General features: G+C 39.9%; 1 protein-coding gene across 5 annotated transcripts in view; it reads left to right on the forward strand.

Moving 5' to 3' along the window:
- The first annotated feature begins 1999 nt into the window (after window positions 1–1999).
- CHERP (calcium homeostasis endoplasmic reticulum protein) overlaps window positions 2000–19773 on the forward strand; it is a 117176-nt gene continuing 99402 nt past the window's right edge. For 3 of the 5 annotated variants that reach the window (XM_030217785.1, XM_030217789.1, XM_030217790.1), the window contains exons 1-5: window positions 2000–2151; window positions 5245–5418; window positions 14253–14410; window positions 15966–16103; window positions 18935–19086. In XM_030217785.1, coding sequence (XP_030073645.1) covers window positions 2127–2151; window positions 5245–5418; window positions 14253–14410; window positions 15966–16103; window positions 18935–19086 — 647 coding nt within the window. In that variant the 5' untranslated portion in view covers window positions 2000–2126. Of the gene's footprint in view, window positions 2209–5244; window positions 5419–14252; window positions 14411–15965; window positions 16104–18934; window positions 19087–19773 lie in introns of all 5 variants that reach the window. The other 2 variants (XM_030217786.1, XM_030217787.1) reach the window with 2 other exon arrangements.

The raw sequence follows: 19773 nt of genomic DNA on the forward strand, positions 1-19773 counted from the left end.
CTCCCACCATGGATGCTGTCTGATTTAAAGGAATAGCTGTTGCCGTGCAATGATCTGCATGAGGTACCGGTCATTTCACTGCTTGCTGAATTCTATATCCACCTGCTTAGCTTTACAGTGCCTGTCTATGGCCAGGAACCTTAGACATGTTTTCTTAGGTACTGCCCAATGCCATACTAAAGACTGGCCAGCAGGTAGCACTGTTTGGTAAGCATTTCCTCTCTCCTGTTTCCCTCTCAGAAGGACAGTGAGCATGGAATGCTATTACAGAGCTTACAGTCCTGGCAGACAGAAACAGACACCTGTTCTGAAGTAGTTAGCAAGCATGTCCTACATGGTTGTGCAAGGTAGTGTTTCTTCTTGTCTGTTATAGTATTACATTGCTGGACTTGGATCTGCAGCTCAGAGAGTCAGGGAATGAAAGTCATTCAGTAGGTAATCATACCCTGCTGACTTTACTGCTTTATAGGCTGCAGTGGCGACTCTCGCTAGCAGAGAGAGGAATTTTGCCAAGGCGTACAATGGGTAAAAGTGAATTGATTTTTCACGCTTTCAAAAAGTACAAAGATCAGGGGACACTCCACAAAATTACATAGAAATACTTTTAAAACAAGGGGAAATATTATTTTCACTCAAAGAATAGTTAAGCTCTGAACGCGCTGCCGGAGGATGTGGTAACAGCAGTTAGTGTATCTGGACTTAAAAAAAGATTTGGACAAGTTCCTGGAGGAAAAGTTCATAGACTGTTATTGAGACTGACGAGGAGGAAGACACTGCTTGCCCCAGAATTGGTAGCATGGAATGCTGCTACTAAATGGGATTCTGCCAGGTACTTGTGATCTGGATTGGCCATTGTTGGAAGCAGAATCCTAGGCTAGATGAACTATTGGTCTGACCCAGTATGGCTATTCTTATAACTATCTTGCCCAGCTACAGCAGTGCTTTGCCTGTTAGTGCCATTTTTTTTCAGGAGAAATTTATCTAGTCCCTAGTTTTATGCCCACTCCATGTAAAACTTGTAATGCAGATTTTCCTAAAACTTCAAGACAATATATGCAGTGGATAAATGCAGGACTTGATCAGCTTCTGAAACAATGGAGCTTTTTTTTTAATTGAAATAGCTTGGATTTTTTTTTTTTTACCAGATATGGCAAAATATTCACACTAATGACATACTATTATTTCACACTATAACACTGTATATTACTTCTCATATATAATTCTTCTTATGTTAGACCTCAGAGGTGTTACCTCTGAGGTCTAACATAAGAAGAATTATATATGAGAAGTAATATACAGTGTTATAGTTTGACATTGATTAATGAATCGTGAGAGACCTGTATATATATATATATATATATATATATATATATATATATATATATATATCATAGTGGGCAATTTTTGATACTATTATTTCACAACATGCAGGGATCTCTAGATTTACTGTGGCCCAGCTATAAGCTACTGTCAAGTGCCAAATGGGTGTACCTTACTGAATAGCTAAACGTCTGACTAGGGTACTTGGTGAATATGATAAGCATGAAAGACAAAAATCCTGTAAACGTGCTCAAGGGTCCTGAAGGTGGGAATAACAGTGGTTGTCTTGGGTTTTAATATAGGCATATGAAGCAACATCTGACAGTTTGGAAGGTTAAAATATGTAATATTGGTCTTAGGTCAAGGTGAGTTACATGCAGGTACAGTAGGTTATTTCACTATTCCCATAGTGCGCTTACTATCAGCATTTATTATGTCCCTTTTGTTTCTGTGAATTTCTCCATAACGCCGTATCTTACTGCATTCTTTCACTCACTCAAGTTGGTATTTTGCCCAAATCAAATATGGCCGCTTGCGGCCGGAACCATTGAGCAAGGAGGTGAACCTCCGCGGGCGGAACCAGGATGACGAGGAAACGTCACACACGTTCACGTAATCGGCCTCTGTCTGCGTGCAAATGTCGGCGACAGGCGTATTGACGTCACGAGCGCTAGAGCGAGCGGCACTCCGGCAGCGAGGCTACGTGTGGTCGTGGACGGAGGAGGAGGAGGAGGTTGAGATCGAGGTCGTTGGTAGTGCTGGGTTTGTGCCCGAAGGGAGGTTGAGGTGAAGGTATAGCTACCAGCATGGAGGGACCTCTTCCTCCAGACGGTAAGCGAGAGGCTTTTCATTGTTTGGTGGAGCATGCTGCCCTGCAACTCGCTGGAGGTGAGATTAGAGGCCTGCCATTGCCAGGCTCGGCAGGGCCTCAGTCTGGACCATGTTCTTTATACCGTGGTGGTCTCCACTTTGTTCCACTGTACGCGGGCAAGCCTTCATGGATCCACACGAAGGCAGAAATGGTTTCCCACTGATGTCTTACTAATACATTTTTCTTACTGTTTGGTTTTGTAGTTAGGCCCACGATTAACGGAATTCTATGTTTTTCTGTCAGTAGCATGATTCTTTTTTTTGTTGCCGTAGTGATTCCTAATGTATTAAAATCTAAGTACAGTTGTGTCGTGTTAAATGTTTTCTGGTGTATTATTATTTTGTATATGAATTGTATTTGGCGACACAAGACGTTGAAATATTTTGCGTTTCTCATGGCATGATTAACATGAGACAGAAGAAGAGTATGGGATGTCAAAGTGTGAGGTTTCTTATTATTGCCTCGGATATGTTTATGGCTTAATTTGTTACAACATTCATAGGCATTTGTGAAATAAAAACATGTTCACCTTATCTGATCTTGGCCTCTTTATGGTCAAGATTCAGTGTAAGGTCTTTATTTGTGTTGAGGATGATGTCCTGCCCTACAGGCTTTGTCATATAGGATACATGAAATTTTGGACCCTTGCCAGACCGTGAAGATAAAATCTGTTAGATCTTTTATGTGATCCTGGCGCCAAGTTCAAAACCTCAGTGTTTTTCATATAGTCAAAAAATGTGGTAATGCTTTTGCTGACCATAATTCTGCTCCCAACTTTAAACATAACGTGATTTTATTTTTGATCATTTTGTAGCACTCCTAGATAGATGTTTATGGAATGCAGTGATGCATCAGCTCACATTTTATTATTTAAACTACAAGTTTTGGCTACAATAAGACATGCACAAAGATCCTTGGTAATGGAAAAGCAGGAATGAAACCGACTAAAGGGGCATGTGATATTGTAGCAGGAAAGGGCAGTGTGTTGATGAGTGTGGCATGCAAGCTTTATTTGCCTTCACAGACTGTTTCAGTGTAATTTATTTATTACGATGTATTAACTGCCTTTATAAAGAGAGATACCCAAGGTAACATAAGTTACAATTCTGATAACGTCATAGCAATAAGGAAATAACTGTAAGCATACGTACAATTAATGAGGTAAACTTGGAGACAGTCAAATTGAAACCTAGTAATAGGAATAATATGATAAAATGACAGAAATATACTCATTACTATAGCACAGTAAAACAGTCATATAACAAATATGATAAATGTCAGCAGAGTACAAATGATACACCATAATAGGCAGCATTTATGTAACAATATTATATTTACAATATCAGCACAGTATGAATAAGACCCTTTTTAATAGGCACGCACTGGAACAGTCAGATTGAGTAGTTCCGTGATTAGAGCACCAGGCTGACAACCAGAGAAGCTCAGTTCAAATTAGGCTGCTTTCGCTTGTGATCTTGGACAAGTCATTTAATCCTCTGTGCCTTGGTTGCAAAACTAGGGGTCTTTTTACAAAACTGCAGTAAAAAGTGGCCTTAGCGAGCCCTTACGAAGGTCTTTCCTTTGCACTAAGGCCATTTTTACCGCAGCCAGAAAATGTCTGATTTTCCCAATTAATGGCGATGCACTAATGTTGACATTTTGTTTGCAGCTGTTAACAAAATTAGTGTGTGAGCCCGTACTGCCGTATGTTTTGTAGGCAATAAGGGCTCACTTGCTATTCCTGCTGTAATGTATCTGCACTGAATGATTTATGCCGTCACATCCCCTCTGAGAAAAATTCAGAAATATTTTTTAGCATATGGTTTGCGTGCATACAGTGGAATTTCACTACGAGATGCCTCAGCATGTCCCGCAGTAAGCCCTATTAACCTGCGGTAAGCATGCACTAGTGCTTACCGCAGCTTAGTAAAAGGACCCCATAGATTGCAAGCCCTGTAAGGACAGAGAAATACTTAGTGCACCTGAATATAACTCACCTTGAATTATTACTGAGAAAGGTGTGAGTTAAGTACAAATAGAGATATGGTAAATACGATATCAGCACAATATAAATGACATACCTTAATAGGCACACACAAGAATATTCAGATAACATCAATATGATGCTCACAATATCAGTACAATACAATGAAACATCTTAATGGGAACCATGGGGCAAATGCATTTGAGACATACAGAAAGAGAGGATGGGTAGAACAAAATTATTAGGATAAATGTATGGGTGTCTAAATGAAGACAAACTATATGTACAGTATGGAAAGGTGTGTAGAATGCTAGGTCAGATGATCTCATAATTTAGTTTTGAAATCAAAGGTACCCAAACACAGTGGCGTACCTACCTTGGATGACACCTGGGGCAGAGCACCTCCTCCTCCGTGCAAGGGGGTGCGCTGAGCAGCTGCAAGGCTTCCAGCTGTGCCAGTTCCCTGCCCCGGAACAGGAAGTTGACGTCAGAGGAGGTAGGGAACCGACATATCCGACAGCTGCACAACTGCTCAGCGTGCCCCCTTGCTGCCTGCACCCAGGGAAGACCACCCCCACTGCCCTGCCCTTGTTACGCTAAGGGTGCAACTGCAATTCATTTGTAAAAAGTGGCACTAATCGCCATGCTGTTATTATAATTGTTACTTGCATATTATGATTTATTTTTTTCCCATATATGTGTTGCTCACTATTGTCAGATGTGGAGCATTAAGTATATTTTCCTGGTTTACAGGTTCTCCTTTTATTTGTCCTGGTCATGAAGCATTTGTTGGAATTCACTAACACTTTTAAATCGGTTGTCTGAAGTGGAATGAATACCAGAGTTCATTATAAATTGTTGATGTAGATATTAGTTTGTTTTATATGGATTACTTTTCAACTAATAGCTTAGTGTAGGCCAAATACTTTGGCCTTTCACTATTTCTTGAAGAATTCTAAATACATTTGATATATAAGATTGTTTTCAATTAAAATACAAACACTTTTGACACCTTGTAACTTTTCTTGCTTGAGCACTGGACTTATGAGTATTTTTTTCCTCTGCACAGACCAGGAGTTGCGGAATGTCATCGATAAACTCGCACAGTTTGTGGCCCGGAATGGGCCCGAGTTTGAGAAGATGACCATGGAAAAGCAAAAGGAAAACCCCAAATTTTCATTCCTCTTTGGAGGAGATTTTTATAACTATTATAAATACAAGCTAGCCCTGGAGCAACAGCAGAGTAAGTCCTAATATAATATGCTTGTTATCAGAAATAAGAGGGTGTTGTCAGTGATAGACTCACTAAAATGGTCCTGAACTGTTGCTATGTATATTGAGCAACTTATTTTTTTTTATCTAGGATTGAGAATTACATTAACTAATAGTTTTGACTGGTTGTTCTGTAGTTTTCTCATCATATCCCAAGCTAGTCTCGATTCCTTTCATCTTCTCTCACTCTGTCCTTGACTTCCAGGCAGTGTTTTGGACATGTTAACTGTCTTTTGCAGGATGTCCCCAGCGCACACTGTGACTTGTTAGTATATTGACATTTTGTGGATATCCTTTTCTGTTCAGGAGAGTGAATTCTAGAAAATTGTAACATATTCAATTGTGACCCTTGATAGTAATATTTTTCTTAAAAGGAAATGTTGAGCAGGTGTCACTTCTAATTACAAAGTTATTTTAATGTACTCCTTTGTGTTGTGCTTTGAGAAGGTTTAGTTGTACCCTTATTCTGGAGCAAGAAATGTGGTCTGGAGGGCAGAACTTAGGGTGAAAGATAGCACTCGCTATTAGGATTTTAAGGTACAGAGAGAGAGCATATATCCTATGCTCCAGCATCTTTAGAGAGGCAAGTTTTCTGTTGTTTTTTTTTTTATTTTTATTGTTTGGGTAAGTGTAGTCAGTGTGAGGGAGTGTCCTTATAGAGTAGCAGCAGACCGAAAATCAAGGAAGTAATGGTTTAAATCCAACTTCTTACACTGACCCTATTGTAACCTTATGCAAGTCACTTTTCTCTCCATTGCCACAGGTTAAACTTAGATTCTGAGGCCATTTGGACAGCAGTGTATCAACTGTTCCTGAGCTTCAGTTGCAAAGTTGAGTAATCCAAATGTAAAAATATCCAAAAGACTATTTGTAGAAAAATATTCCATACGTCACAGTGATTGGCTCTGCTTTGTCCATTACCACTTAGGTAAAATATCTTGGAGTTAATGAGGGTATTTCACCGAAAACATTGAATGTTGGACTAGTGTTCAGCAAAAGTCATAAAGACAAATAGAAGTAAGGAATTAAGAGGATTTACAAATAGAACAGAAAATGTAATTCTCTTTACATAAATCCATAGCATGTTCTCTTAAATACAGTGTGTAACTCTGGTCACCTCAATTGGAAAAGGGCAGAGAGGATTGGGATTATGGGCTTCATCGGAAGGGGAGGAAGAAAAAGGGTACTTCAGGTTGGAAATAAAAGTGGTTTGAGAAGTACAAACCCATTTTCTTATTTCCTGACTTACAAAGAAGGTTTATAAAATAGCCAAATACTACAGAAGTGTTAGATGAAGATGGTTTCAGTTTCTTGGGCATAAGGTTTGCACTATTCATTGAAGTCATAAGTACATAAGTAATGCCACACTGGGAAAAGACCAAGGGTCCATTGAGCCCAGCATTCTGTCTCTGACAGCGGCCAATCCAAGGGCACCTGGCAAGCTTCCCAAACGTATAAACATTCTATACATGTATTCCTGGAATTGTGGATTTGTCTCAAGTCCATTTTAGTAGTGGTTTATGGACTTGTCCTTTAGGAAACCGTCTAACCCCTTTTTAAACTCTGCCAAGCTAACCGCCTTCACCACGTTCTCCGGCAACGAATTCCAGAGTTTATGCGTTGGGTGAAGAAATATTTTCTCCGATTTGTTTTAAATTTGCTACACTGTAGTTTCATCGCGTGCCCCTAGTCCTAGTATTTTTGGAAAAACGTGAAACAGACGCTTCACATCCACCTGTTCCACTCCACTCATTATTTATATACCTCTATTATGTCTCCGCCTCGAGCCGTCTCTTTCCAAGCTGAAAGCCCTAGCCTCCTTAGCCTTTCTTCATAGGGAAGTCGTCCCATCCCCGCTATCATTTTAGTCGCCCTTCGTTGCACCTTTTCCAATTTTACTATATCTTTCTTGAGATGCGGCGACCAGAATTGAACACAATACTCAAGGTGCGGTCGCACCATGGAGCTATACAACGGCATTATAACATCCTCACACCTGTTTTCCATACCTTTCTAATAATACCCCACATTCTATTCGCTTTCCGAGCCGCAGCAGCACACTGAGCAGAAGGTTTCAGTGTGTTATCAACGACGACACCCAGATCCCTTCCTTGGTCCGTAACTCCTAACGTGGAACCTTGCATGACGTAGCTATAATTCGGGTTCTTTTTTCCCCACATGCATCACCTTTGCACTTGCTCACATTAAACGTCATTTGCCATTTAGCCGCCCCAGTTTCCCCAGTCTCATAAGGTCCTTCTGTAATTTTTCACAATCCTCTCGCGAATTAACGACTTTGAATAACTTTGTGTCATCAGCAAATTTAATTACCTCGCTAGTTACTCCCATCTCTAAATCATTTATAAATATATTAAAAAGCAGCGGTCCTAGCACAGACCCCTGAGGAACCCCACTAACTACCCTTCTCCATTGTGAATACTGCCCATGTAACCCCACTCTCTGTTTCCTATCCTACCAGTTTTTAATCCACAATAGGACATTTCCTACTATCCTATGACCCTCCAATTTCCTCTGTAGCCTTTCATGAGGTACCTTGTCAAATGCCTTTTGAAAATCCAGATACACAATATCAACCGGCTCCCCTTTGTCCACATGTTCTTTTACTCCTTCAAAGAATTGAAGTAAATTAGTCAGGCAAGATTTCCCCACACTAAAGCCGTGCTGACTTGGTCTCAGTAATCCATGTCCTTGGATGTGCTCTGTAATTTTGTTTTTAATAATAGCCTCTACCATTTTTCCCCGGCACTGATGTCAGAACTCACCGGTCTATAATTTCCCGGATCTCCCTGGAACCTTTTTTAAAAATCGGCGTTACATTGGCCACCCTCCAATATTCCGGTACCAGCGCTCGATTTTAAGAATAAATTGCATATCACTAACAGAAGTTTCGCAAGCTCATTTTTCAGTTCTATCAGTACTCTAGGATGAATACCATCCGGTCCAGGAGATTTTCTACTCTTCAGGTTTGCTGAACTGCCCCATTACGTTCTCCAGGTTTACCGTGAAGTCAGTAAGTTTCTCAGACTCATCCGCTTGAAATACCATTTCCGACACCGGTATCCCACCCAAATCTTCCTCGGTGAAGACCGAAGCAAAGAATTTATTCAATCTCTCCGCTACATCTTTGTCTTCCTTGATTGCCCCTTTTACCCTTGGTCATCCAGTGCCCAACCGATTCTTTTGCTGGCTTCCTACTTTTAATATACTGAAAGAAATTTTTTACTATGTTTTTTTGCCTCTAATGCTATCTTGAAGTCTTGAAGATGATTTTCCCTGATTTGTCTGTATCCCATCTGTGGTTGATATTATTTATAAGCATCCTTTTGGGACAGCAGCGGCCCTTTTCCATTTTTATTCTTTGAACAATGATATACTCTTTGGTCATTTGAGGTCTGCAGTTTGGTTTTAGACCCCTCCTTGCTACTAATTCTTCAGTCTTTTTTAATGTGTTGTGACATGGTGTAAGCAAACATTTATGACCATAATCAGCACATTACACATGCTACTACAGTTCTGGTTGTCATATCTCAAAAAAAAAAAAAAAAGAACTGGAAAACATACAGAGTACAGCAACCAAAATAATATAGGGGATGGAATATTTCCTTTATGAAAAAAGGCCAAACAGAATTTCTTCAGCTTAGAAAAGGAATATTTCCTTTATGAAAAAAGGTCAAACAATGTCTTCAGCTTGGAAAAGGAGATTAAATAAGTTTATAAGAAAGGGTTATTTATTTTATTAGGTAATTACTAGGACATTCTGCGAAACTAACCGTTGAATGAAAAAAACACATCCTGAAATTTGTTTATAATCTGTGATGTACAATTCAGCTTTGGAATCTGTTGCCAGAGAATGTGGTCAAGATCAGTATTATAGCTGAGTTTTTACAAAAGGTTTGGATAGGTTTCAGGAGGACAGGCCCATAAATTACTAGCCAGATCTAAGTATCTTTACCTTTTCTTACCTTTGTGATATAACAGACCTGAAGAAGTGTTCTGCCTTTGAAAGCTTGTCAAATAATGTATTAAATTAGGCCTTTAGTTTTATTTCTATTACCTTTTGTGAACGAGGACTATGTTGCTTGATAGTCTAGCTGTAATGGGCATCACAGGTAATGTCCATTCCTGGTTCAAATCTCCTCTTTCTTACCAGTCTTTTCAAATTGCAATCTATAACAATCTTTCAAGTAAACATCTCAGAATGTGGAGTCCTTCAAGACTTCGTTCTTACACCTATGTTTTATTTTCATTTCTCCATTGATTACCCTCATTCAGTCTTGTAGCTGCCGTCCCTACTGCTATGCCACCAGTATTGAAATTGTTTATAGTTTCACTTCTTTTCTTTTTTTTTTTAGTTACAATTTTCTTAGTTAATTTCTCTTACAAAGAACCATAAAGGAAACAATAGCAGAAAAACACTGTGGGAAAAAATAAGTCAATTTAAGTGACATGAGGAGTCAGACAAATTTATGTGAAAATTATTTTGAGGAAACCAAAAGATTTAATCAAACCCTACTTGTGAGTGGCTAATATATAGAGTATCCATATAAGTGATTTAAAAACTTTCTCTTTCAAAAACTGAGAGTTATAAAAAAATAAAATAAAAAGTATACTGCTTCCCTTGCCAAGAAATCAAACATTTATAGGGCAACCTCAAAAATAAATAAATAAAAAGTATCCCCTGCCTGTAAAACCCTTGGTTTAAAAGTCAAACACAATTTCCTTCTTAGCTGAATAGAATGAACTATATCGGGGCCTCCAGGAAATTAGTTAAGTTAAGGCTATCTCTTTCCAGGAGATCAGTCTCCTTTTTTGCCATCTGCTCAAGATTTAAAAGGAAGATAACATTGGGGAAACTTTTATATCATCTGTAAGTAATAATGCGTCCTTAAAATATTTCTGAAGCAATATCTATGTAGATAGTAATCACTTACAGGAAAATTCAACAATCCAAGATTCCTGGCTCTCGGGGAATTCTCTGGGCACTCTAACCCCTAATGGGTAAAGGAACTGCCCTAATTACAGTAGCCTGTAAATTAGCAACTCGAGGTTCCATTATATGGATTCTCTTTTCATGGAGGTACTTTTTGTTCATATCCTTCAATTTTGTGACAGCTTCTTGGGTAAATTGAAAGAGCTGTCCCACAACCCCTCCCATCCTGTATTCAGTCCTAATGAACACTCCAAATATCTTTTAAAATAATATCTTGAGTAGGTACTTTAGATGATTCCAAAGAAGGAAAAATCACAGCTTTGGAGATTTGGGCTTGTTTTTCTCCAGAGGAGTGGTCCATGGGCAGGGGCTTATCTGCGTGGGGCCACAGGGACCTGGGCCCCTGCAGATTTTGCCCTGGCCCCCCTCCCCGCCGTCAACCCTCCCCTGCTGCTTACTTTTGCTGGCGGGGGGCCCCAACCCCTGCCAGCCGAGGTCCGACCTGCAGTCTTCATATTTCGTCTTCCTCCGACTCCTCCGTGGCCATGATGTAAGTAACGCTGCTGATTCGTTGAATCCAGTTCGGAGTCTGACGTCGCAGCATGTTGTACGAGCGTACAACGTGCTGCGACGTCAGACTCCGAACTGGATTTAACGAATCAGCAGCGTTACTTACATCATGGCATGGAGGAGTCGGAGGAAGACGAAATATGAAGACTGCAGGTCGGACCTCGGCTGGCGGGGTTGGGGCCCCTCGCCAGCAAAAGTAAGCAGCGGGGGAGGGTTGACGGGAGGGGGAGGGGGTGGAGAGTGGCGGCGGTGGGGGGAGGGGAGGCAAAAATGTGCCCCCCCTCTCTGGCTCTGGCCCCCCCTACCGCCGGCTTCCAGATACGCCCCTCTCCATGGGTAAAACCATCCCTAACGCAGTCCCAGATATAGGCACGTTGTAGGAGACAGCTTCCAAAATGGAGATACTTGGTGTGGGAGGAGGGGTTCTCTCTGCAGAGCCTAAAGATGCCTGCTTCAAAGGGAAAGTCTCATTGGGCAATGTGGCCTGAGATTTAGAGGTCAAATGTCTATCCATAGGACCTGATTGGGAAGAACTTGAAAAAAAAACTCTTCAGTTTACCTTTCCTTTTCCCATAACTAACAAAACATACTCCTCAATTCAGATGAGAAAGTCCAGCATTTCCCTCTCCTTTGATGCTCCCAAGATACTTGATATGGCTGTGGTTGTGGTTGTGCCACAGGTAGGGTACACTTTTTGAGTTGTTCCGGTCTCCCTTAGATGTTGTAGCCACATCACTCCGCAATGGGTCTCTCCTGTGCTGATGGCTTGGCGCACATAGGACACTGCAGCTCTCGCCTTCACTCCACTGTCTCCTCCCTATATAGTTTCACTTCTGATTCTTCAGATACAGCCCTTTGGAGGAGTGTCTTAGTGGTTAGTGCAGCGAACTTTGCTCCTTAGGCACTGGGTTCGATTCCCACTGCAGCTCCTTGTGACATTGGGCAAGTCATTTAACCCTCCATTGCCCCAGGTACAAATAAATACCTGTATTTACTATGTAAACCACTTTGAATGTAGTTGCAAAAAAAAAAACACACACACACAGAAAGGCGTTATATCATTTCCCATTTCCCCCTTCCCCCAGCTGCTGCCTGGAACAGGTTTCTTCTTGGCTTCATGATAATGAATTATCTCTTAATGTACTCAAATGTGAATTTATTCATTTCCCTAGTCCATTCTGTGCCTACCACCAGCTACTATTGTAATTGGATACACCCTAAATTATTCTGAGGGAGTTAGAATTATTAGGTTGAACATTCTTCTTTCTTTGCTTGCAGTACATTCATTCATTTAGATTCAATCTGCCTTTTGCTTGTATTGGAATGCATATTTTGTCCCTTGTTTAATACATACTTAGATTATTATAATTCTGTCTTTTTCAGGATTCTCGCTCTCATCCTTTAAATGTTTACAACTTATACAATCTACAGCAGTTAAACTTCTTCATAAGGCTCAACGATTTGATCATATTACACTGCTATTAATGCAGGAACACTGGCTGCTAATCTCTACTTTAATGCAATTTAAACTTCTGGTACACAATGGTCTTTCCTTGGCCCTTGAATATATCTCGGATTTGTTGATCCCATGCACTCCTATTTGAACATATCGATCATCTCAGAATGCTTTCTTATGTTTTCCATCTCCTTCCTGTCTTCATTTGGATGTCTACAGAGAAAATACTTTTACTTATGCTGCTCCCAAACTTTGCAATGCTTTACCAACAGCTCTCAAAACAGAATCTTCATATACTTCTTTTAAAACCTGGCTTTTTAATTGGTCCTTCCACACACACAACCAAGCTTAATTTCTCCATTTTCTTATCTTTCTTTTCCCTTTTTTATTTCTTATCAATCTGTCCCCTTCTGGGAGTTTTATATTTTAACTGCTTTGCTGCATTTGTTTAGTATGAGTTGCGTTATATCAAGATTTTGTAAATAAAGTAAACAACTTGGGTTGGCCATTTCTGGAAACTTGATGATGGGTTTAATGCAACATTGGTCTCAGCATAGAGTTTATCTTCTCAGGGTCAATTTTGGCATAATGTTCCTTTTGTACCAAATTATTATATGGGGGTGCCCCAGCATGATGATCTTTTATATATGTGACCACTAACAAACTAGTCCTTTGCTTATCTTATAAAATCTAGTAAGAACCCCTTTCTCTTGCCACCACAATTAATACTTGATCATCAGATCTCACCTTCCCTTGCCCCTTCTTCTTGATTGTCTCACAGTATGACTTCTAGGCTTGTACCGTGCTATCGGTAGTATATAGAATTGTAGGCTTATGATTGCAAGTGTTTCTATGCTCTAGGAGAACTGCACAAGAAAGTGTGTCTTTATAGATGTCTTTGTACCTTTGCTGCATGAATTGTAAGGCAAGAGGCCGAGTTATCCTTATTCTTTGAGGCTGCAGAGTTTATGTACCATTTGGGAGTACCTGCTGAGAAATCTTGTGTTTAACTGATTGAGGCACAGAGGTGAAGAATATTCAGATTACTGTTCTAACATGTGTGACTGAGTTCAGTTTAGTGCTGGAAGTTGTTACTGAACCCCATTCTGGGTCCAGAATAATTGACTAACCTCTACTGAACAGGCCTTTTAGATTGTAGGCTTTGAGGAGGTGGGGAGAGGGTCTTACTGCGTGGTAAAGTTTTTGTTGTTGGTTTATGTTTTTTTGTTTTTATCCTTTTAGGTTATATAAATAACAAACAACATTTCACTTCTGAAATAAAACTAAGTTAATAAGTAAAAGTATGATGTAAGTTTTTGTGTATGTGTGGTTAAGTTTATTTTATTTATTTGCTGCATTTCTATCCCATATTTTCCCACCCACTTGCAGGCTCAATGTGGCTTACATTATGTTGCATTCATGCACGAACATTGACCCTTTGTCTTAATCACACACTTTCTCATCATGGAACCTTTAAAATGATTTTTGCTTGCCATTGTACTTTGGCAAAACACCATTTGATTCGGACCATCTCCAGAAAATGCCAGCAAAGTGTGCGCACCATCTCATTATCTTGGCTTTGTGTGCTGTGGGGAAATTCCTTGCAAATAGTGGCTAGAAAGAAATTAACACTGAACCCTGCTTACTGTGCCAGGATCCCTATCCTGATTTTTTGTCTGTAGCTAACGGGGTTGGACACTTCACAGAAGTGATGTGCCTGTGCTGAGGGCAGAGTTCAGGAATGAACCAGAGAGGAAGTTAAATTACTTTTCTTTTGCTAACGTTATTTTACAAGTTGCAGCTTAATTTCTTTGTTGTTTTTTGGTAGTACTCTGCAAACAGACACAGGACAGGGATCTTTCATCAGCTTTGCCTCCAGTGACAACTGTTGCACCCCCACAGGGTACACTGTCTATAGAGGAGCTCATCCAGCAAAGTCAGTGGAATGTGGAGCAACAAGAACAGCAGCTCCTTACAATGAGACAGGTAGGTGACTTCCACTAGTTATGCCTGACCTCGGTATGGCAGCAGGCAGTTTCTCTCCCTGATCTTGGTGATGTTGATTTGAATGATCAGGAGGAGGAAAACTGTCAACTCTAATACCACTACTGCTGCTGATTGTTTCTGTTATGCTACTAGACACATAACATGGATACTAAAAAGCCACCCCTGTTTGGTATGGACCACATCACTGCATAAGGGAAAAGCCTTCCACACTATAGAAATAAGACAGAAGAGATCTTTCTCATACTAAACTCTTCTGTAACCTTACTCCGTTTTGTAAGGCAATTTTAGTACTGCTTGGCTTACTCCCTGCATCCTGTGCTGCTCCTAATTTCTGTCTTCTGTGAAAAATAAAAGTTGTAAGACATCATAAAAATAGTTCAGTGCCTAGCTGTGGCAGCTCACACATTGGCATCTCTGTTTTCTATTATTTCATTTCCATTATGATGTTTTCATCTGGTCTCACTGCCTTTTATTTCAAACTTGTTTTGTATTGAAAGTGGTATTTTAGTACAATGTAACAAGTATTCTAAAACAACAAATTCTGCACTAGCGTAGCAGGAAAAGAAAGTGTTAAATTTCAACAAAAGAATGAGAGATGTGTTTGCTTAACATAAGCACAAAAGCAATAGTCTTTGAACTTTACTGAACAAAAGGGAGATCAAATTCATATGAAAGAAGGCAGATCTTCTTTAACCAGATATGAGAGGTGTTCATTTGTAGAACAAAACTGGCAGTTTTTTGAGGATATCAGTATCAGCAAGCAGTAATTTTGATCTGTGTGTGGTATTTGTATGTTAATTTGTAGAATACATCAAATTTTAGCATACCAATAACTTACTTCAGGGTCAGATGTGTTTACTTTTAGCAGTTAAGGTTAACTTGCTGCCAAGATCAAATTAGTTCTCTCAATATTGTTAAGCTAAAGCTACAGCCAATCGGCAGCAACAGATTGGTGTATTTTCTACCAGAGCTCAATTGGGAGCCTCCTGCCTTCTGGGGGGGGTACTTGTCCACTGCTGCTAAGTAGGCATGTACAGTAGTACTAGAGCTTCAGGGATCTCCCTGGCCATTTTTACTTTGCAGCAGTTGCTGTGACTTGGCTTTCTGCCCTCCAGAGCTGACTTATGACTAGTGCAACATAGCTGTGTGCTAGGTATTGCTTAGAGTAAACTATACAACACAGTTGCTTATTCTGGTGGCAACCATGTGAGCTAAGAGGCTGAGGCAGATATGAGAAGAAGTAACACTTTTTTCTTTTTCCAGAAGCTGAATAAGTGCTGTTAAGGTAGAGACTGTGGTTTGAAGCATAGGGGGTTAGTGAAGATGGGCAGCAAACAGGTGTGTGTGGTAATTCTTGTGGTGATTTTAATATTGTTTACCGCTGAGAGGGTGAGTAGGTACTGGTTTCTGTCCAAGGAAAACTTTTTTTATAAATCATTTAAAATATGATCAGAGAGTGTTTCCCTTTGTTTTTATGTTGACTTTTATTTCAGATAAAGTAATTACTGTGATATATTGGTCTCTGTCTTTTAAGGAGCAAATTACATCTGCGGTGGCACATGCTGTGGAGCAGCAAATGCAAAAACAACTAGAAGAAACCCAGCTGGATATGACAGAGTTTGATAATCTGCTGCAGCCTATAATTGACACATGTACAAAAGATGCCATCTCGGTAAGTAAAATTAGATTGCACAATGTGTCACACACATGCTTGTGTATAGATGTGAAAAATCTATACTCTTAGGGAAGTTGACTGCCTTCACTTTCCTTTCATTAGCAACTGTGAGCACCCTAGTCTGTGGGGTCTGGTCACCTTTGTTCATATCAGGGACCAGATATCCTGAAAGGAAATATTTTTCAGAAACAGCTCGCTGTAGTTCATTGTCCAAGCAAACTAACTGGACAGTAAGTTTATGCCTCTTGCAATTCCTGAGTTTAGCTTTGAAAAAGATTTCCTGCTGGTCACCTTGTCTTTTGAGCATTCGCAGTACGGATTTGTTGTACAGTTAGTGATGTGATTGGTGCTTGCCCTATAAATGGATTTATTGATGTACCATGTGAAAATGACGGTTTAAGTGCCTCATCAAGTTAGTTGTGTTAGACTGTAGAAAAGTGCCCAAGTTCACTTGCTGCACTAGTGTTAATGGGGTGAATGCTCTGTTTTGTTCCTTTATGTATTTATGTATGGTGTTTGTATCTTATTTCTTCCCCTTAAGATACAAGGGTGCTTACAGTAATATATATTACAAATAGAATCATAAAATGTATCTGATTTAGCCACACTTTGTTCTTATTCTCCCCAAATAACATTGCAGATAAACGCTAATGTGCTGCTTCTAATACATGTAGTTCTGACTAACCAAGTCATCCACATCCCTCTCCAAATTATAAATGATACCAACACTCTACTGATGAGAAACCATATTCAGATACAGTTATGTTACTCATTCCTCTCAAGTATTTAAAACATCTAAATTTCTACAGTTAATGGTCTGTAAATAATTGAATATACATTCATCTTAAATTTGTTCCAAGCATAGTACGTACGTACAAGTTTTTGACTTGCTTCAAAATAAATAATTCCTCTCCCACCTTAATTCTCTTGGTAGATTGCTCCACTCACATGTGGCTGAACCCTTCAAGGTTTGATTTTTCAGTCACAGCTAAGTGTGTCATCCTTAACTGATGGAAATTTTGTTGGTATCTCTTGCTGTGATCTCAGCTCCCTCAGTGGTGCATAAACCTATAAAAACCTATTTAAAAAACTGGCCTAATTCCTCAAATTATCTTGTGAATCCAAATCATAAGCTTAAACTAGATTTGAAAGGAGACAGGTAACCAGTGTAATTCTTTGAGTACGTACAATGCTTTATTGCCTCCTCTTGGCCTTTCTTAGTTTTGCTACAGAATTTTGGAAGTGGTTGTAATCTAGATAATTTTCAAGGAATAACTAGTTAATCTAAGTTACAGCAAACTGAATTATTTGCTCTAAAGGAATTTTTGCTGAGGACATTTAACAAAATGCTTACAAACACTTCTGTGATTGTTATTACAATGCATTGGGTGGGGGAATTGGTCCAATCCCCTTACGAGGGCTCAACACCGTTCCCCATTGCATATTGGGTAGATCGAGCTGGCGGCTATATTCTACTAGTGAACTATAACAGAAACCCTTATCAAAGCTTTAAAATATTAGAAATATTCTCATTTACTCATGTTATATAAATTCTTTTTGTAAAAAGCTCAATAAAATTATATAGATATTTATTTGTTGTGCTCAGTTTTTTTGGTGTATTGCTGTGGACTAAAAGTCCAAGCTTTGCAGGGACACCGCATTTACATCATAGCACATCCTACCTCCATCCTGATCACAATATTTAATTAATAAACAATATCCAAAAACTGATGTTAAAAAACTGATGTTCAAATAAAGGAATATTGTATAACAGCTACTTAGCTTAGGTAGAGATTGTGCAGAACCAAAGATCTTCTTCCTGCAAAGTTCTTGTCCACTGCAATACTTTTTTCAAAAATCACTCCGTGCAAAACATAAGATCAAAAAGATCACTGTTCATAGGTTTTAGTTCCCTACATGGGCCATGTTTCGCCAGACTAATGGTGTCTTCATGGGAACTGATCTGAAACACAGGTTAGAGATTGTGTAAAAACCAGCACTTCACATCGTATATAAAAGTGAAAGTAAAACAGCCATACAAAATTCAAATTGCAAAATATACTGTATTCTGCTGCCAGCTCCCACAAGCACCATAGTGCCTGTTCCCCAGCATTGGAGAGCCACAGACCTAGTGCCTGCTCCTCCAAAACTTGCTCTAGGATCTGTCCCCCCCCCCCCTGTCCCTCCCCCCCCCCCCCCCGTCCCCAAACTGTTCTCCTAGCTAGCTGAAATGAGATCCCTCAGGGCCGATGCTGTGTCTCTTTAAGATAGCATCCAAGGACACTAGCTTGGGGCAGCAGAAACACAAGCTGTACCATTCTTATTTGAAAGGTTTGGACCAGAACCCACAGCCCAAGGACTCAACCTCTTTGCTTTAGACTACAGGCTGCCATGTGGGGAATCAGGCCTAAACAGATGACCACTGCAGCAGTCTAGGTCGGTCTGTCTGGTGGAGGTAGAGAAATACTGGAGAATTTCAATTAGTACCAGCCCCTTGTACCGGTGATGTCACTGAAATAGTTCAGTTTCTCTACCTCAGTATGCTGGTTGAGAAGGGACATTACCTAGTTCTTATGTGAATGTTTATATTGCATAGATTTATTGTTACAAATTAAATGCAGCACATAATTGTTTCTGAGAAGGAAGGCATTTTTGCCCCAGAGATCTCTTTGATTCTGATTAGGGTAGTGAGGATAAACCTAGTGCACTTTGAGTAAGCATTTTGAAATAAACTGCTGTTAATTGAGATAGGAAGTAGCTGCGGGTTGGTTGACATAGGTGGGAACCATGAAATGCATTAGTTGAAATATTTCTATTTTTCTTTCGAGGCTGGTAAAAACTGGATGTTCGGAAACGCAAAGTCCCCTCAGCACTGTGATTTGATGGGTGGACACCTCCGAAACCGTATAACTGCAGAAGGAGCACATTTTGAACTGAGATTACATTTAATTTACTTGATCAATGACGTTTTGCATCACTGGTAAGGCGTTTTTCCTCTTGTTCTGCTCTTCTTGTGCTGTTCTTGCTACAGTGCAGTATGCAGCTTATGTATCTCCTTCAGATATTAGTTATGTTTCTATGCTCTTCAGAAAATCGGCTGTCAGATTTGTTCTCTGGCTTCTTTTGTTTTATTCCACTGTTGTCTCCTTTTTACTTCTAATATTTTATTGTTCATGTTTTAAGGAATTAATACTTTTCATCAGAACCAAATAACCCTATTCTCCTGGTTAGATACCACTTCCTTTTGAGCCCAATTTTAAGCCATTGATCAGTTTTTCCCAACCACTGTGTCTACAGACCTGATAAAATGTGCCACGGGAAAAGCAGCCCTGCCTGATGGCTTAGGTCCAGACTAGCATATGGGTTCTGCGTTCAACACATCACAGTAACAAGAGACTGCAGTAGTGGCTGTTAAAACATGCAGGTTCATTTAAATACACGTGTAGTGTCACATTTCTCTCCTTGGCTAGGTGCAGCATGCAGAGCATGGAAGTTGAGCCTTGCCTTGTGCATCTCTCACATTGCGTACGGCACTTCATCCTGAACTGCTTCCTTTTGAGTTCTTCCAGCTTCTGATGGGGCTTTCAGTTCTTCCCTAACTTTTCTTCTAGCTATATGTCCTCTCACAAGGCCACACTACCTGCTCTACAGAGGTTTGTTTGCTGCA

This window comes from Microcaecilia unicolor, chromosome 11 (assembly GCF_901765095.1).
Source record: "Microcaecilia unicolor chromosome 11, aMicUni1.1, whole genome shotgun sequence".
In the NCBI taxonomy this organism is placed as follows: Eukaryota; Metazoa; Chordata; class Amphibia; order Gymnophiona; family Siphonopidae; genus Microcaecilia; species Microcaecilia unicolor.